Source organism: Grampus griseus (assembly GCF_964374135.1).
Source record: "Grampus griseus genome assembly, chromosome: 18".
Classification (NCBI taxonomy): Eukaryota; Metazoa; Chordata; class Mammalia; order Artiodactyla; family Delphinidae; genus Grampus; species Grampus griseus.
This window is the reverse complement of record NC_139012.1, coordinates 2239634-2258849: the sequence shown is the minus strand read 5'-3', so window position 1 is coordinate 2258849 and position 19216 is coordinate 2239634. Positions and strand designations below refer to the sequence as shown.

Sequence of the window (19216 nt, the reverse complement as noted above, 5' to 3'; positions counted from 1 at the left end):
CTCATGGTTTAGAAGTAGTTTATTTTCTGTGGAGTTCTGCTTCCATCCCATGGGCAGAGAGAATTCTTTCAACTAGGAATAACACCTTCTGTTTTGCTCGTTATTTTCAGCTGTTTGGAAAGCCCTTACAGTGAGGCATTGAAAGAAGATTTAGGTAAACAGCTCCGTAGGAGGAGGGGGACCCACGGCTAGAGACAGTGCGTTTTGCTTTGGGCATTTTTGGGGTTTCTGTTGCTGAGAAGATAATGGAGCTATTGAGCAGTTGGAATTAGGGACCCGGAGCTCAGGAGTGTGTGGGGTGGGAGGGAAATGCTGCCTAAAGAGAGAGATTCTGGACAGGTGTGTTCAGCATCCTTCTACCTAACACGCCGGAGGGGCCCCGGCAGCCGTGTGTACAGCAGGACCCTGCAGAGGGGGCAAGGGAGGAAGGGGGTTGTACAGACCGAGGCCCCCAGGCCGTGCTCATCACAGTTTCTCCTTTCCTCCCCACCAGCCCCACTCTGATGTAGCCTTGGAGAACCAGTGATAGACGCACCCCGCGGAACCTCAGTGACAGACACACCCGCCCCACAGAACCTCAGTGGCACACACACATACACACACACACACACACACACACACACACACACAGAGTGCCAAGGAATCAGTTGGCAAGCGCTTCTTCAGTACCTATTCTGAATAAATCTCTCTTGAATTGGATGAAAGCCATGTGATGTTCAGTGCTTGAATCCTTGCAGTAGCCGTGACCGCTTTCCTTGTCGTCCCTGGTGTGGCGGCTCCGAAGGCAGTGAGGTTTTTCCTTGTTGCCCTGTGTGGGGTGGCTTTCCTTCCTTGTCTGTTGCCCTTGTTTAGAGGGACTTCTGCATCCTGAGTGACCTGGATCCCTCCAAATACAGTCCAGCCTGTGGGTCTTGATGTGTTAATATTGTTACGTGTCTGCCAACGTTGTCTCTGATGCTCTGGGCCTAGTAATTCACCCGTACTGCACGCCTGAGCTGCATGTGTAGCGTATAGATTAGTTCTTTTTTGTTTGTTGACAGCAGTGGTGCATAATCTGTCAGATTTTCAGCCTGGGCTGGGAGGACGGGCTGGAGGCACGGCTGTGGGGGCCTCTGAGCTCAGGGAGCCGACCGTGTGGTGGAGATGGGGCTGGGGGCCTGCTGGCTGCATGGGCTTCTGTCCCGCCGCCCGTTGGACTGGGGGCTCATTTGGGCCCAGAAGCTGGGGTCGTGCGGGGCTGCCGCGCGTGGTCCTCTCTAGGGTGGAGCCGTAAACCTGCCCTACGTCTTTATTTCAGAAAAGCCCGTGTCACCCAAATCTGGAGCCTTGAAGAGCCCTCCCAAAGGATTTGATACAACTGCCATTAACAAAAGCTATTACAACGTGGTGAGTAATCGCAAAACAGTTTTGAAGAATAACTTGTTTTTTTGAATGTCTCTAAAACTGAGCAGTGTAGAATGTAGGTAAACTGCCTAGAGAGGGAGGAAGGATATAAAAATCACGTATCGTCCGCCACACAGATACAACCACCGTTACTATTCTGCTCTGTTTCCTTCTGACCTCTACGTATTTCTATAATACTCTTATAGTTTTGTATGAATGTGTGGAATAGTACCCTGTTCTTATTGCGTAACTGGGTGTTGTGATTATTTCCCCATGCGGTTACAGCTCTTCAACACTGGGATTCTAAAAGGTGCGTAATGTGATTTACAGGTTTTATGTGCGTCAGAGGCCATTATACGTCAGAGGCCATATACTCCATTGGGAGTAGACGGTCAGTTTTCCAGATCAATACAGTTTCTAGTTCATTTTGTATGTTAACGTAGTCTTTTCTGGGATTGATATGTGTATATATATCAAATAGCATGAAATTCGAGGAGAGTGTCTAGACATTGTACATAGTGAAGGCAAGGGTTTCAGAATCCTAAAATTTGCTGCATTTTGAAACTTGAGCAGTTTGTGAGCTTAAAAAGTACCTGTGGCATTAAATCTAATATCTAATCCAAACCTCCTTTTTCCTGAACCGTTCCATCTGCTGGAAATGGGAAATGATAGTCTAGATTTGGGTAGATGTTACATTGCCGGTGTGTATCTACCTGGTGTGATAAGCCAGCAGGGTGAACTTTCTAAACACGGCTATTTTGAGTTCTGTGGGAAGCGTGCACTTACTTAGTTATTTCTTCCCCACTCCCAGTCGTCTTTACTTTCTCGATTGGAGATGTAAGTCTGCGCCACGAGACCTTTGAGGATCTGGAGTAGAGTAGCGCCTGCTGAGCCTCTCCTGGCAGCAGCCCTTTCATCACGAGCGTTGCGTCTCCGGTGCTCTTACGAAGAGATGGTGCAGAGTCGTGCAGACCTGAACCAGTGACCTGGGGCTGCGCGCTCAGCTCTCTCCTACGCATTTGCCCCCAAGTCTTGCAGCGCAAGTTGGCCTTGGGGGCCCTCGTTCATTTCTTAAGGATTTGTCGGGGGCTCGCTCTGCCAGGCCCTGCTATAGGCGTTGCTTACGCAGCGGTGAAGAGAGCGGCAGGAACCCTCCCCGTCGGTGTTTCCTCTCACCACCTGCCCCCGATCCGTGGCCTCCTCTTTGCAGGACTTCACTTCTGTACCTCTTCTGCTGCCCGGTCTCCGTGCGCCAGGCCGCTGAGCGCACCCCTGGTGGCCCGTGGCCTCCCCTCTCCTCGTGTTGGTCACCTCCTTCCCTTGAATCTCTCCACCGTCTCGCTGGTCTGTCCCCGTTCTCGTTAGCGCTCTTCACTGGCCTCATCTGGACTCCGACCCCCGCTGGCAGAGCACACCTGCGTCCCGAGGGCTCAGGGCGCCTGCCTTTCCTGGCCGAGCTCTGCTCTCCGAACCCTCCTCCTTCGAATCTTTGTCTCTTCGGGGTTTGTTCCTGGGACGTGGCTCTGCCCACATGTTTGCTCTTCAGTGCGTGGAATGTGTTATGTGTGGGGTCCTGTGCCGCTTCAGCATTTGTTAGGGGGAAAACTTTCAGCTTACGGAGCTGCCTTTTCTTCGTGCACGTTCTCAGGTGAGGCGTTGCTTTCTTTTCCGGGGGAGGCTGCAGCGAGCAGCGCACTCCTCATCCACAGTGACGTGCCACAGCGGGAGAGCCTCCTCTTCACTGGTGTGCGTCCAGATAACTGTATCAGAGGAAAGCAGCCGGTGCCGTGTGAGCTGGTGCCGGCAGCACTGCGCTGGCCTCCGGGGACCCTGCGTCCACTGGGTGTTGTGTAAAAGTAGGTAGCCGTGCTTTCCTGGAAAGCCTGGCGGGTTGCTTCCGTCGGCGCTGTGTGTCGTGCAGTCCTCTCTGGACTGAAACGCAACCGGTGCTGCCTTAGATTTCCTTCTTTAACTGCGCTTACACAGGGAGAAGAGCCTTTGTGTCACACGTGCTGCTGTCTTGGAGTCAGCCAACTCTTTCATTCTGCATGATGGGGAAACGCCTTGGCTTCAGAATCACATCCAAACGGTTGTTTACATAAAGCTCTATGAGTGAACAGCGCGTGTTAAAATTGCGGTCGTGACGGACATCGACGTATAGAGCTCGTGGGAACCATCTTTCGGCATATAGCACTCTCACTTTGCAGTGAACAGAACTGGTTAGTGACGAAGCCAGGAGTCAGTTTCAGCTTTCCTGAATTCCATATTTATAAATTATACAGAAAAGTAAAATGTGGGGCACAGTATGACACACAGAACAAATAGAATAGATAATGTGTTAAACTTTTCGCACTTCCTTGTGTAGTTTTGTTTTCACAGAAAACTGCAGAAGTACAGATATCTTTAACCCCACTGAGAGATAAGAACACTTTCTAGGAGGTGAGACCAGTGTGGGCTGATGATCTGTGAAAGATTTAGGTCTCCACTTGGGGTCAGTGGGGAGCACGGGAGAGCATTCTAGGTGGAGGCCCAAACACGTGGAGGTCAAGAGGCCGTGAGGAAGCTCCGCCATCATGTGATGGTCAAGATTGGGGAGCAGGAAGTGGCTCCTAGTGACTTATGGCCGTTCGTCACCTCTCTCTCCTCCCCTTCCGGGACCACGCCCCCCGCCCTGTGCACTGTTGGCAGACATGCTGGCCTTCTGCACGTCTCTGAGGTGCTGTTCATTTTTCTTCATTCTTCCCTTCTGTTCTAGGGAGTTCTCTGTGTTTGCTAATTATTGCTTTTGCTAGCTCAAATCTGATCTTGAGCGCCTACCTTTCAATTCGTAATTTCCATTTGATTATTTTTATAGTTCAGTACAGACTGTATTTGAGTCATTGTTCTTATACTTTAAAAAATTCTTTAAGCATAGTTTTCTTTAGTTCTTTGGACACTTTGTTAAACAGGACTTTTATTATTTTAGGGCAGTTTTAAATTGACGGTAGACTTGAGAGGGAGCTAGACTACCCACGTACCCTCTTCCTCCCACCCCGCCACACCCACACACACACACCCACACACACACACCCACCCACACACACACACACACACACACACACACACACACACACACACACGCCTCATTACCAGCATCACTCACCAGATGGGACATTGTTCACCGAGGATGGACCTGCACTGACACACACACTCATCCAGACTCCCCAGTTTACTTTAACGTTCACTCTCTGTACACGCGTGTATTCATCATTACAATGTCAAGTATGTCACTGCCCTAAAAATCCTCTGTGCTTTGTGGCTTCTTTCCTCCCCACCCTAACCCCTACCCCTGGCAACCACTAATCTTCTTACTGCCTTAGAGTTGGAATCATCCAGATTGTCGACTTTTCTCTGATATTTATTTTGGGTACCTGGTTGAGCTCCTAGAGGTAAATTTCCTGATACTGGGGGTACGGGTCCCCCGTGACTGTGTCCCCCCCAGGGTTTATAGCTCAGGCTGGTCTGCACTGAGCCTCTAGCACGTCATCAACTACAGCCCAGGTCTTCCCACCCCAGCGTCTCTGCTCCAGGCAGTGCGACATCTTGGGGGCAGTAGCCTTGTGTCCCCTCCCCTTATGGACTCGAGAAGAGTTGTCGATTTTCAGTCTGTTCAGCTTTTTACTTGTTGTTAGGGTGGAGTGACGACTTCCACGTTCCTCACGTGCAGAACCAGGAACTGTTCTCAAAAGTAATATGGCAGCTGTTCATGGAATTCTAAAAACACTCAAGCCCTTTAATGTGGTAATTCTGCTTCTTGAAATCCACTCCAGAAAAATCACCTGAAAGGTATTCAGAGATGCTTGCTCAAGGGTGTTTTCATAGGGTGCTTTGTTACAACAATAAGTTGCAAGCAACCTAAATATGTAGCAGTACAAGAATGGTTAAGACACCAGCAGTACAACCATCTATAATTCTTAAAAATGCACTTGAAGCTTTAAAAAATGTCAAATATTCATTTTAGGTGCAGTAAGCAGAACATAAAATTACCTAGATAATGTGATGTAATTATGTAAAAACGTTGTCCCTGCAAGTAGAAGGAAGTGTGCCAGACAGTGTGGCAGAATCCCATTACTTGATAATGCAAGTAATAGAGATGTTTGGAGGATTACTTTGGCACCAGAGCCCAGACTGTGCTGGAAATGTCAGCAGGGCGTTAGAGACCTCAGGTGGGGGAGTCCGGGCCTCAGACACAGAGAGTCATGATGGAAGAAAAAACCCATAGCTTTGCTTTAAGTAAAGAGTTGATTAGTTTTTGTGACAAAGCCAGCCAGCACTGTTAACTTTGTTTTCTAATGTGAAGGTGTTTGAGGTCAGTCTGTCTTCAGGCTTAGGTCAGTGAATGGTCCGGAGAGCCCTTGTTTAGGTTCTGAGGGGAGGGGTGCTCCGGCTTTGTGTGTAGTGTTTGGGCGTCCTCTTGGGGGGCTGGCCTGGCAGAAGCCCCCCAGCTGCTCACGCAGTCATGTGTTTGTAAAAGGACGTTGGAAATGCTGGCCTTGGCCTTGTAGTGTTGTTGCGAGGATTAGCAGTGGGCCTTAAGGTGCCTGGTGAAATGCTGGCCCTTAAGAGGTTTTCACGGTTGTTAGGAAGAGCGTTTAGAAGCACTGGGGGCATTAGGCCCATTTGCCAACAAGCATCCCATTTGAGAATTAATTACCTGGGAGGGCTGGAGTCAAGGGCGACAGGATCATACAGTGAAAGGGAACATGTTTGTCACCTGCCCGAGCTTGATGGGTTTGACAGTGAAAGGAGTTGACTGCACCTACGGCCTGGTAGCAGACGCCTTTTCTGGTGGAGATCAGAGAAAGTCCTTCTGTTCTAGAAGCTAGATGCCACCCCCAGAGGGAGTGAACGGTCTTTTGACACCTCTTTTAGGGGATGTCACCGGCAGAGAACGAGGTTTCTTAAATATGTCCATCTGGGAAGATATGGGTCCTTATGGCCTTCCGTGTCCTGTGATGCACTGGGGCTTTATTTTCCAGGGTTACATCAGTGCTCCTTATCTGTGGACAGCAAATGAGGCATGGTTTGCTTCTACTCCCCGGAGTACAATGAAAAGGCAAGGTAGCTTTGTCTTTGAAAGATTGCAAGTATAATAGGTAGCAATCAGTGGTTTTAATAAATGTTCAGAATAGACGTGCATCTTGCGTAAAATGCGGTAGGAAACCTCCACGGACCTTTCAGGTGCTCCAGAGCGAATCTGTGCCCGTCCGTCCCCTTGGCTCCTGGAGTTGCCTGGAGCCTCTGCCTGGTGGCCGGAGGTTGGCCTAGAGCCACACTGACCTCAAGCACTGCTTTGGCTTCTTTTATCCTTTATGGTCCCTTTACCTCGCCCACCTTAGCCAAGACTGCTTCTCAGTCCTGACGTCTGGTGTCTCCGCCCGGGGCCTGTACGAGGCTCAGGCCCATTATGGCTCTCACCCGGGACAGGGCAGCTCAGCTCCCTGCGCTCTCTGAGGAGCTGCGCCCTCCTCTCCTGTATCCCACCCACATTCATACCGACGGCGAGGGGCCTGCTGGCGTCTGTGACAAATTCTGCTCCCACTGTTTTTATGTAATTTCCTTGTTTTATATAGATGGAGATTTCCCGCTGGTAGCAGGAGCTGGGTAGAGTAGCAGCTGAGGCTTGGCCTGTGAATGGAGAAAGAGTTGAGCTGTTCAGTCGTGGGAAAGGCCGTCTTGTGAACTAGTCACGTCCTGAAGAATGGAGTCACGTGACGGAGCTCCAAGTAGGACTTTCGCGGGTTTGGGCTGGAAGGCAGAGTCCGAGGAGGTTTGTAAGATGCCTCCTACCTGAAGTCAGGGAGTGGACTCTGAGTATCTGTCACAGACCAGTAAGAGCCCTTTGGTGAAGACATGGCAGAGCTGGGACTCACGCCCGGGTCTGCTGGCTCCCAGGGCCAGCCCCTGGCCGGCACAGACCAGAGCGGCCCTGCAGCTTCTGCTGGAGCTCTTGCGTAGTAAACCTTCAGCATTTGGAAGAAATACATCCCAAGACCTCATGAATTCCCAAGTTTAGAAACACTGAAATAACGTAACTCCTTCTAAAAGGCACAGTAACATACACATTTTGCGTGCCCCGCCCCCCAGACTCTTTCTGCAAGTTAATGTCGTGAAGTGCTAAGAGCACGCAGAAATCAGCACGCTGCGTTACATCAGTGGCTGCCAGTGGGGGTGGGGAGTGGGCTGCAGCCCTGTCCTCATGCCTCTGGCTCTGCGGGCGGGCAGGGCTGCAGGCACAGCTTCCTGCCCTGCCTGGCCTTCCTTCCTCTCCTTTCCCTCGGGGCGGGTAGCTATGAGCCGCTCAAGTCCTCTCTTACTTTTTGAAACTTTAACCCCTAAAATACAGTTTAAATAGACCAGGCTGAAAGGAAACGTGCGATGGTTATTTTTCCTTGTGGTTCATGGGGCTAGTTCGGTGGGTGGGAGAGGGGTAAGAATAGCTGTGCCATTCTTGAGTGTTTCCTACTGTGTTTCTGAACCAGGCTCATGGTTTTGAAATTGGGTTTTAGTTTGCGATGATAATCTTTTATTGTATCTGGATCAGATGACTTAATGTTACTGTTTATTTCTCACACGTAAATCAGTTATTTATTTATTTATTTTTTTATTTTTTTTGTGGTACGCGGGCCTCTCACCGCTGTGGCCTCTCCTGTTGCGGAGCACAGGCTCCGGACGCGCAGGCTCAGCGGCCATGGCTCACAGGCCCAGCCGCTCCGTGGCATGTGGGATCTTCCCGGACCAGGGCACGAACCCGTGTCCCCTGCATCGGCAGGCGGACTCTCAACCACTGCGCCACCAGGGAAGCCCAGTTATTTATTTTTAAAGGACTATCAATGACACATAAAATAGAACATACGGCAGCTACCAAAATTTGCAGTGGAAGTTGTGACTCATTTGTAAAATGGGCGCTGCTCTACGCTCCTTCGCCGGCAATAATGAAGTGAGTTTCTGTGGTCTGCAGGGTAATGAGTTGGTCCTTTGTTTTGCTTTGCTGTAACGGCTGACAGTTCAGGGATTGTCTGTGTGGCTTGCCCAATGTCGTCCTCCTGTGTGGCACCATTGTTTGACCCGACTGTGCTCTCCACGCCTCCCGCCTCGGGGAGAGCTTGTGTCGGCTGGGCTCAGCCCGGCTGTTCCTCACGGTGCCGAGTAAAGGCTGCTCTTCCTGTGAAAGCTGCTCGCGTTCTCTGGACCAGCCTTTGTGTGATGGAGCTGTGGCAGCCGGGCTGTGAGGTCTCATGGGGTCCTGCAGCAGCCAGAGTGTGCAGAAGTCAAGAAGGGGGAGACAGGTGATGGCCGGAGCACACAGGCGTGCCGCCGACCTCGGGGAGGGACGTGTGGCCTCCTGGCAGCGTGGACGGTCGGCGCCAGCATGCCTCACTTAGCAAGTCTTGGTCGTGTGTTTGTGAGAAGCTAAGTGTAACTTGGATGGTTTGGGTGGGATTACTATAGAGCTTGACTTGAGCACTAATTTGGAGATCATGTTTACAACTAGTAGTTGAAATTTACCAACTTAACTGTCACAATCGCTGCAGTCTTTTCTTTGGCATTGCTTCTGGTACATTCTCTGGGAAGCTTTTGTATCTGCTTGCTCTGCTTCATGCTGCGATGGAAGAAATGCCGTTTTCTTCTTCTCCTCGTGCCCGTGCGCCTGATGTTGCCACGCAGGGATTCTCCTCTTCTCTCGCACAGGAGCTGTTTTTCTGTTTTAGAAGACAGGTGTAGAGGTTTCCGAGCACGTCCTAAGCAGTGCTGCTAACAGTTCCTAACAGTTGTAACTGAGACATGAAATCATAGTTTAGTGTTCACTTTCACATCCAGAAAGGGCTTTTTGTCTCGCGCACCTGTGACAGATTTAACTTTCATTGTTTTAGCTCAGGGACTCATTACGCTCGGCTTGTTTGCTTCACGTCATTTTGCAGGATACAGTGTGGATTAAAGTGTATGCTGTGGGCATGCAGTGGCAGGGCCACACTGTTCTCTCTGTTCTCCAGTCTTTGGACCCTTGGGTCCACTGAGTATTTCTTTGAGGGGAGGCGTTGTAACTGTAAGATCAGCACCCACATTTCCCCACAAAGGGAGGGTCTCCTGGAGAAACCCCTCCTCCTCCGCCCGCTCCACCAGGCATCTGTGAATAGGTCCATTCAGGGGCGAAACCAGAGCTGAGAGTCAGTGAAAGAGCCTGATTCTCTTCATCTTACATAGTGTAGTATGTGAGTTATCTAATCAGGGTTGCATTTACTCATGAATGACTGTACTCTCCTCGAGAATGCAGAAGACAGCAGTGAGCAGAATAATAACCCGTGTTGCTTGTATTAGTGTTGAAATCTAAATCTAGCTTAATGATTACTTTTTCCTTCAATGTTTAGACATGCATTTTGATTATCAGAAATCGTGGGAGAAAACCGAGCGTGTTTGATACCTTTATTCTGTATAATTTCTTTTGCAGGATTAATTTAGGCTGATGTGTCAGTTTTGGAAGACGGACAGCACATTTTAGCGCATGCAGTAGATCCTCAGAAAGTATACATAGTATGATTTTCTGACTGAGGAAGATGCTGGCTCTCTAGCAGAGCGGGATGGAAACCATAGCTGAGGAAAGGATCTTACTTGCTTCCACTGCAGCCCTTAGCCTGTGGCTGGAGAAGGCAGCGTGGGGCAGTGCAGGGTCAGCTGAAGGCTCACATCCTGGCTCTGGATAAGTTACTTAACCTCTCTCTGCTTTTACTCTTTCCCTCTGTAAAAGGAAGGTTTTTGCGAGGATTGGAGATACTATGGGTAGGGCACCTTCGTGCCCAGAGTGTAGCGTGCATCAGGAGTTAGTAGAAGGCCACCTTTGCACCTGGGCTCCATCAGGCTCCACCTGCAGACCCGGAGCCGTCCCGCCCTGCCCAGGGAGGAGAGTTGCTCTCGGCGATTGCTGATGGAAAGGGGCACGTGTTTTAGTTCAGCTGTTTTGTACTTGTGTTTATGTTTTTAAGAGTTGTTAACTGATTTTGGCTATATTTGCTGTAGGGTATCAGGAAACATTTTTATGTTAAGGTTGATTTATAATTATCCTCCTATCTTTAAATACAATAGTGGCTATATAAAGGTTGCTTTACACTGGTAGACCTTTAATTTTTAATGTTTATAGGATGATCTGAGTTGATCATCTTCTCTAATGAAAGTCTGAGGTTCCCAGAAATGGACTGAGATTTACTAGACGCCGTATAAAGGGTAAACTTCATGTTATTTTTAGTTGATAGACTTTCCATATGTCAAAATGCATAGATTTTAAGAATACAGGTCAGTGAGCTTTGATAGGTATATGTATCTGTGTCACAGCTACCCAAACCATGATGTAGAACTTGTCCATTACTCCAGAAATTTATCTCATGCCCCTTTCCGCTTTGTCACCTCCTCCCACCCCCGACTTTTGATTTCTGCCATCATAGGTTAGTTTTGCCTGTGCTTGGACTTACCGTAGATGGACTGTGCGGAATGTCCTTGTTGTGAATGGCTTCTTTTGCACAACACAGTGTTGTAGAGAGTCATCCGCACATCCACGCTGTTGCGAGTATCAGTGGGTCCTTCTTTTTTTCTAAACGGACTCTGCATTACTTATCTGATGATGAATTCATTCTGGCCTCATTCTAGGTATACCTGTGTCAAATGTGCTTGGCGGTGAGATGAAGTCAGTTGTGTAGCCTTGGTAACAGTTCATTACATGGATTTAGTAGTTAATCACAGGGAGTGACTGATGATATTAAACAAGTTAGTATTACATAGAAGCAACAGTGTGAATTGAACAAGGTGATGAACTTGCCAATGCTTAGACATCTTAATGTCAAATAATATTTATTCATCATTTGTTGTAGGTGCTACAGAATATTTTGGAAACAGAAAATGAATATTCTAAAGAACTTCAGACTGTGCTTTCAACCTATCTGCGGCCACTGCAGACCACTGAGAAGTAAGTTAGGTAATTGTGCCAAGCGTGAAAGAGTCGTCACCTTGGCTGTTCCTTCGTATTTTCAGAGAACAGAGGCTGAGCTACTGGAACAGAATGAGCAGCAGTTTCCTATAGACATGAGCACTTTGTTTATTAGACTTTTAATAGGGTGCTGGGCTGGGAGAGGAGAGGAATGTAAGTAAAACTGCTCACTTATTTCTCTGTTGTTTTCTCGGCTCTAGGTTAAGTTCAGCAAACACTTCGTACTTAATGGGAAATCTAGAAGAAGTGTGTTCTTTCCAGCAAATGCTTGTACAGTCTTTAGAAGAATGTACCAAGTAAGTAAGATGCTAAAAATTGCAAAGTTCAGATTGATATAAATGGCATTTAAAGGATCAGGTTTAGCATAATTTTAGAATTCACATTTCTAAAGGTGGAAACTAGGTTATTTTATTTATTTAGTTTTTTGATGTGGACCATTTTTAATGTCTTGATTGAATTTGTTACAATATTGCTTCTGTTTTATGTTTTGGTTTTTCTTTTTTTTTTTTGGCCGCGAGGCATGTGGGATCTTAGCTCCCTGACCAGGGATTGAACCTGCACCCCCTGCATTGGAAGGCAAAGTCTTAACCACTGACTGCGCCTGGGAAGTCTCTGGAAACTAGGTTATTTTGAATCCTTGGGGTATATCAACTTTTACAGTAAAAGCTGTGTTTTAGACTATTTTCACAGGAGGGATCTACTGACTATTCAGAAAAAGAAGAAAGGCTTCCCCTGAGTGGTGATTCTTTGGCTTGGGGCCAGCGGGGTCGGGGAAGCAGGGCTGAAGAACCCTGAAGAGGGAGAGAGCACGGTGTGTAGCAGGGCCTGGGGTGCGCATGGCTTCGTGCCTTACGTGCCACCGTGTGGGCGGCCACGTTGCTCCCATGCCCTCCCTGGGGACCACCCTCCCAGCACCTTCATGTGTCCAGCAGCCCGGAAGCCCCGGGGCCCCGGCGTTCGGGGGTTTTACGGCAGTCTCGTTGCAGAGCTGAGATTGATTAAATACATCCTTGGCCGCTGGCGATCCTCCCAGTCTCAGGCCCCTCTACCCTCCGTGGAGGTCTGGGGTGGGCTGAAGTCCCCACCCTCCAATCACGTGGTGGGTTCCCCCGGCAGGCCCCCCCCATCCTGAAGCCGTCTGGGGGATCAGCCCAAGCCCCGGTGTGGTTAAAGGGGCGCGGTATGGGTAACAGAAGATGCTCCTGGCACTCAGGAAATGACAGGGATTTTAGGAGCTCTGTGCCAGGAATGGGAGCCAAGCCCAAATGTGGGATTAGGGTTCTAGAGGGGGAGAGATACCGGAGGGGGGAGTGGGCTGCGGTTGAAGCCATGAGGCAGGAGGGGAGCCTCAGGGCAGGGCTGGGCCGCCTCGCCCTCAGGCACCTTGTAGGATGATTTTCAAAGAGTAGTTAGAAACCCTTCCTGTTAGTAAAATTGACTTCTCTTTTGTAAAAGTTACTTTAGACGGAATGTCTCCACGGTTGGGTTTTCTAGGATCGAGCGTGTTCCCCGAGGTCCCTGCAGCTTGTGCCAGCCGCCCTTGTCGGGGTGGTCCAGCCTGTCTCATCACTTACTTGTGTGCTCATTCATTCGTTCGTTCATGCATTTGCTAGTTCTCCTGTTCCCCCTCCCTCACGGGTCACCCCACGCCCAGAGCTCTTGTAGCTGGTATTCTCTTTCCAGGCGTTCTTCTGGCCTGAAAGGAGTTCTCTTTCTTGTGGTAGCGTCTGCCCTGCCCTTGTGCTGACACTGCCCTGGCGCAGGCCGGCCTCGTCCTCCCTGTGTCCTGCACGGACTCCTGACCAGGCCTCGACCTCCAGGTGGCCCCTGCGTGTCCATTTCTCCCCCAGCCTCCGGTCAGAGCTCTGCTCAGGAGCTTCGGGTGGCGCCCGGTTACTCATGTGTTGCTTCACAGCTGCGTTTTACAGACTGGCCTTCGAGGTGCTTGTACAGGCCGCCTCGTGGGGGGAGAGCTAAGTTAGGAGATGAGCTCCCGCGTGGTGGCAGTCTGACGGGGTCCCTCCCCGAGGGGCTCCCGCCCGTCTCTCCCGCTCCTTCCCCGCCTTGTGCCGGCCTCTGTCACTGCGCGCCACCCTTGGGGCGGGGAGCAGGGCTGCTGAGAGGTGACCCCCCACCCAGCCCTGCCTGCTGTCCCCTCCGTTTGGATCCACTTCCTCCTGCTGTTCGTCTTACTGAAACCCCGCTGGTTCCTTCAGCCCAGTGGACGCAGTCAGTCCCAGTCCCAGCCTGCCCCTCTCCCCGCGTTTCTTCACCTGCACGTTGCGCCTTGTTTACTGCAGACCCCTCTTTAGCGTATTGTAGGCTGAGCGCCCGTCAGTTCTCATGTGTTGCAGGCCTTCGGCTTGTAGAAGAAAGTATTTAATAAGCATGTAGTGTAATTGCTGTTGGTTAAATACACATTGTGTACTGATTTTGTTCAAAAGTTAATTATAAAGTGTATCTTACGATATAAATAAATTCGTTTTTATAACGGACCATTACTGTAACATTTTCACAGTAAAATAGTATTTGTTTTAGATTATTATCAAAATACAAATTTGAACGAGAGGATGTAGTTCATTTTGTTTGAAAGTTGTTTTTTTGAACCATCCAAATAATAGCAGGCATGGGTGACCCAGAGATAATATTCGACTCTGTAGAATAGACGGGCTCAGATGCAGAGCGCAGGTCTGGTTTTGCCTGGGCCGCGTCCTTATTAAAGAGCAGAGCGTAGGCCTTGAGCCTATTTGGAGGTGATTTGGGGTTGATGGCGCACTGACCCAGGTGATTCCGATCATGGGAATCGCCTCTGACCTCAGTGGCGGAGTCTCCACGGTGGACTCAGCGTCAGAAGCTGACCTTCTGCCCCTGGCCCGCCATGCTGTCACCTGGGAGGCCCCTGAGTAGCTCTTGCCATAATTTCCTTACTTGTTGAGACTGCAAGCTTCCATAGAAACGTGATTTCAAAGCACATGTCCAGCACTAGAACCTTAAGAGTCTAGGGAATTCAGAAAGTGAGGCAGACCAGTGGCGTGTGCGTGTGCGGGGACTCGGGCAGATGGCCCGGGGCGGGGAGCCTGAGAGAGCTGCTGGCTGGTGGGAAGGGACTCCTCCCGCCAGAGCCTCAGATGCTGCCCCTTCCCGGGGCTCTGGCACCCTTAGGGTCGTCCACGTTTAGGGTTTGGGGTTCAGCAGGAGAGGACTTGCCGGGGGCTGCCGGCGGCCCCTGAGGCTCCTGCGAGTGGGCGCTTGTGGCCACTCGTGTAGACACCTCTCTGGATGCTGTCTGCGAACTGCGTGCTGAGGCTCACCTGAGGCTCACCTGAGGCTCACCTGGCGCGCAGCCGTGCCGTCGTGCTGATCTTCGTGTCCCCTTGGAAATCGGTGGTTACCGGACTGTGAACCCCCTGTCTGTCCAACTGGCATTACCGGCAGGAATAAATGTGCTCTGGGGGGGGAAATGGTATAGCAGTTCTGACTTCTCCGGTTTTTCCTGGGATTCATTCCTTTTTACTCTAGGGAAGGAGAAAGGCCCTTGGCTATCCCCTCTTGCTACAGAGACTATTGGCTGGACTGTTTGTGTCACCCCGCCTCTTATTATCAGACCATTGATAACGCCTCACCTGTTATCAGATCCTCGGTTGATAACACCCCCCTTATCAGACCACTGATTGGTAACAACCACCTGTTATCAGGCCATTAGTAACATCCCTCCTGTCATCAGGTCAGTGGTAAAACCATACTTATCAGACCACTGCTGACCCCGTACCCATGGTCAGAGCTGGGCGTTGGGCCACCAGGAGGCTGCAGGTAGATGCGGCTGACAAGCAGCCCTGTGGCCTCCACAGCCATTGGGGGCCCTGCCTACACGTTGTCATGCTCTAAAAACCACCTCTAGAAGCACAAGAGAGAACCACAGTGAAGATCCTCTGTTTCAGTTCTTAAGTCATATTCCACGTTGATGGTCTTTGTGAGTTTTGTGTGCCCCGTTATTTCAGTGCTCTAGGCGGTGTTACGTGTGAGGCGTGTTGGCACAAGACCTGGGCTCCGTGTTAGGACTGCCCATGTAACCTTTCTGAGCTCTGTCTGCTGGTGCCTTCTGGCGAGCTGATGGATTATGAGGGCTCTATAAACTGATGGGGGGCAAGTGTAGTGAATTCCTGCAGAACTGGTCCAAGAGAGGTCATAAAACTCTAGGACCAAGGCTCAACAGGTCAAAAGAAAGAAAGAAAAAGGAAGGAAGGAAAGAAAAGAGAAAGAAAACCTTGTATAGTGAAGTCATTGTCCGTATATAATCCATGGACATGTAAGAAATGAAAGTCCCTAGACCTAGATTTTAACTACATTCTCCTTTGAGTGCATCGGGGCTGTGGTGTTGGACCAGGTGGGAAGTGACGTCACGACAGCGTGTAGCCCAGTGCTGAGCAGTGAGTATGCCGTTGCAGTAACTCCATCATGTAGATAGTGCATCTCTCGTCTTCCTGTGCCCTGTCTCCGGCAGTGTTCTGTTTTTGTTGGCCAAACTCTGACGTCCCATCATTGCCGTTGCTTTCAGTCCCCTCAGCTGGGCAGTCGGGGTTCCCTGCTGGATTTCTGGTTGTAGAAGCCAGCCTCCTCCTGTTTCACTGTGTCTGAGTATGACCATCGCCTGCTCAAATGCAGTGTGTTATAGTCTCGATAGATGTGTCTTAGGTGCCTGGACCCTGGTAGCAAGCAGGTAGCCTCAGTGTGTCTTTGAGGAAGGCGTGCTTGGCTGCGTGTGATGCCTGGTCCTTGGAAAGGACGCCAGTCTTTTTCCCTCTCCTGGAGGTGTGTACTGTCCTCCTCTGAGCGCTGCTGCAGTTTGCGTCTCAGAAAATTGAGACACCATCTCTGTCTTATAGTCAGTTCATTTTTGAACTTGTTTTGTATTCCCCTAAAAGACTGCAGTCACTTTTTAGGTAGAGATCATTTCTTTCTCTGTTTTTAATCTGTTCGCAGTGCCTGAATGAATGGTTGAAGTTAATTTGTTGAGTCAGTGACTGTTTCTCCTGCAGATACACGGAACTGTGACTAATCCCTGAAGGCTATTAAAAACCCACTTAGGGCTAAGTTCACACTGGAGAAGAGTCTGCTAAAAGTGCAGGTGCTAGCTAACTGTGACTTCAGGTCTGAGTCAATGAACTGAGCAGTGAAACTCGCAAGAAGCAGCACACGCCCGGTCAGGGTTAGGCCGCTGCGTTAGGGAAATGCTGTTGACAGCTGGCCCGTCCTCTCCCAGGATTAAGGTGCCTTTCCTGCTCTGGACGCGTCTTTTTCCCACGTCAGTGATGATGATGATGATTGCCTGTAGGTTTCATTGGCATGCTTGTCTCTCTGCCTACCACTGATTCTCTCCAGCCTTTGCCCAAAGGGAAAGAGGGCTGTTGTATTTTCTCATCTGCCTGTCGTGATGCTCCTTCAGTAGAAAACCTTACCGACCAAGTAACCACATTATATTTCTCCTTATTTTACACACAATTTAAGGCTTCATGACATTATTTTTCTCACTGCCCAAGGAATCCTGGACTTGTGCACAGGTCCTGGCATCTGGACGCTGGAGAAAAGGATGGGCTTGGTTGGCTGCTTTATGGCAGAGCGGCTTCCAAGGCAGGTCTCTCCCCCTGCTGGCTCGTGTTCAGAGCACATACAGTCTGGGACTCGTGTGTGTCGTTTCTGTGGGGTGGTGCACAGGCCCTCCTCCCGCATGGTTCCCACGTCCACCACTGTCTATGGCACTCAGGATGGTTCCCTTGTGCCTCTCCTCTCCAGGATGCCTGAAGCTCAGCAGAGAGTCGGAGGCTGCTTTCTAAACCTGATGCCGCAGATGAAGACCTTGTACCTTGCGTATTGTGCCAACCACCCGTCTGCAGTGAGCGTCCTCACGGAGCACAGGTGCGTCTTCGGGACTTGCTTCCCCGAGCGGGGAGTGGCGTCATGGGGTCCCCTCGGAGCAGCTCGTTTCTGTCAGATATTACGTGCAGTGCAGTGCGAACATTCACGCGTTTATTCAAAGATGATCATTTTAATTACCCTCGGAATTAGTGCCTGAGAAGTACTGGTTGGGAGTCTTTGAAATCCTGCTTAGTGCTTTTATAATAGAAAAGGATGTGTTTTGAAGTCTCCCCTTCAGCTCATACCCTTTGGACAGTGGGTTGGAGGAGCTGGTAAGTGTTCTGGAATGTGGCTGCAGGCTGTCCGGGCTGCTGGAATGGCGTTCCTCAGCGCGTAAACACCAGACCACGTGAGACAGAAGTACGCTTGCTGTAGGACTAAATGTGCATTTACAGTGAGGCCTGGATTTCTTAGGAAAACGTGAAGCTGGGGACCGTTAGCTTTAGCTTTTCACCCCGAAGCAGCGGTGAAACAAGTGAAACAGTGGACAGATTGACTTCCTGCTTGTTTGGTGAGACAAGGCCGTACCTGTGTCCTGGAGGAGGGCTGGGCACCCTGGGCTGCGGCGAGGACCACGGGCTCGGCCTGCAGACGGAGTGGGTGATGAGGCTCTGTTTCTGCTCCCAGAAGGGCACACGTTTGTATTAAGTGTTTTAGAAAATATTTATGGTTTCTTCTGAAAACGGCAGTTCAGCCATAAATAGCAGTTCAGTCATTGTTTAACCCGTAAGTGAAGAAATTGTGTTAGTCGCATCAGGGTTAACGCCACTGTGCTTGTGATTTAAATATTTAACCTCAGCTCACTCCTAAGTATTTCGGTTGAAAGCTTAGAAACTGTGCTGGGAAGCAGGCATTGCTGAGATTGAGCTGAGGTGGCAGCGTAGCATCCCTGTGTGTGCGCCTGGGTTGTGTGGGCCTGGTGGCAGGGCCTCTGGGTCCGTCAGACCTGGTTTGAGCCCTCACTGCCTCTCTGAAGCAGATGGGTCTCAGGAGGTCACCCCTCTTCTCTGAGAGCGCTGGCCATAGGGTACTGTAGGCGTGAAGCAGAACATGTAAACTGTCAGGACTGAGCATGATGAAGGCTCAATAATGCGATGAAGGCTCAATAATGCGAACTGCTTTATTGTCTTATCTGGACTCTGGGAGTTTACTGCTGCTCCGTGTGCTTAAATACTGAACCTCCACTTGTAGTAAAGCATTTCCAGTTCTGCAGCGAAGCAAGCAGTCTTCGACACGGTGATGGAAAGGAGAGATTAGGATACACGGCGACCACAGAAATGAAAAACCCGTCGGGTCTTCTTCTTCCTCACGCTTCTGGGAGCGTGGGCAGTGTTAGCACGTACCTTCCTAGTTAAACCGTGAAGCATGGATGCAGTTACATTCTCCGGCATCCACTCCTGAGAACGACAAGTTAAATGGAATTTCCACACCGGTGAAATGCAGAGATTACATTTGTGTCTCTGAAAATTCCTCAGGAATTGCTGACACAGCCATGGGGGAGATGAACAGCAAATAGAATGTTAGGGTAAAATTGCACACCTTTTCAATTTTGCTCTCTCCTTCCCCCTTTTTGGTCAGGGGTTGATCCCCTAGGGGTGGGTTGAAAGTATGAAAAGAGGGTGGATGTGAGGCTCCGTGCTGAAGGTGACATTTAAAGCAGTTCAGACTGTTGAAGTTTCCTGAAACGTTTAGACGTTCAAGGGGAATGCTCGCAAGCGTGTGCTCTTTTCCTCTCTTCTGTACTCTTACGTTAATGACTGCTTGTGTCGTACCTGAAACCTCAGTGGAGCTTTTCCCCAGAATAGCAGGGAGAGAATACAGATGCGGTTCTGAGTGGGGACCTCTGCCCTCCTCCACGTGGCGAGTCCCGGAGCGGGAGGTGGGTGGACTGAGGTCAGGCTCTGG

General features: G+C 50.0%; 1 protein-coding gene across 2 annotated transcripts in view; it reads left to right on the top strand.

The window, feature by feature from the left end:
• The window catches only part of ARHGEF7 (Rho guanine nucleotide exchange factor 7), a gene marked incomplete at its 5' end in the record, with an annotated part of 126809 nt that overhangs the window by 74636 nt on the left and 32957 nt on the right, over positions 1-19216 (top strand). For both annotated transcript variants that reach the window (XM_082675796.1, XM_082675797.1), the window contains 4 exons: positions 1298-1386; positions 11283-11377; positions 11599-11694; positions 17189-17311. In XM_082675796.1, the coding sequence (XP_082531922.1) occupies positions 1298-1386; positions 11283-11377; positions 11599-11694; positions 17189-17311 (403 nt within the window). The remainder of the gene's footprint in view (positions 1-1297; positions 1387-11282; positions 11378-11598; positions 11695-17188; positions 17312-19216) is intronic.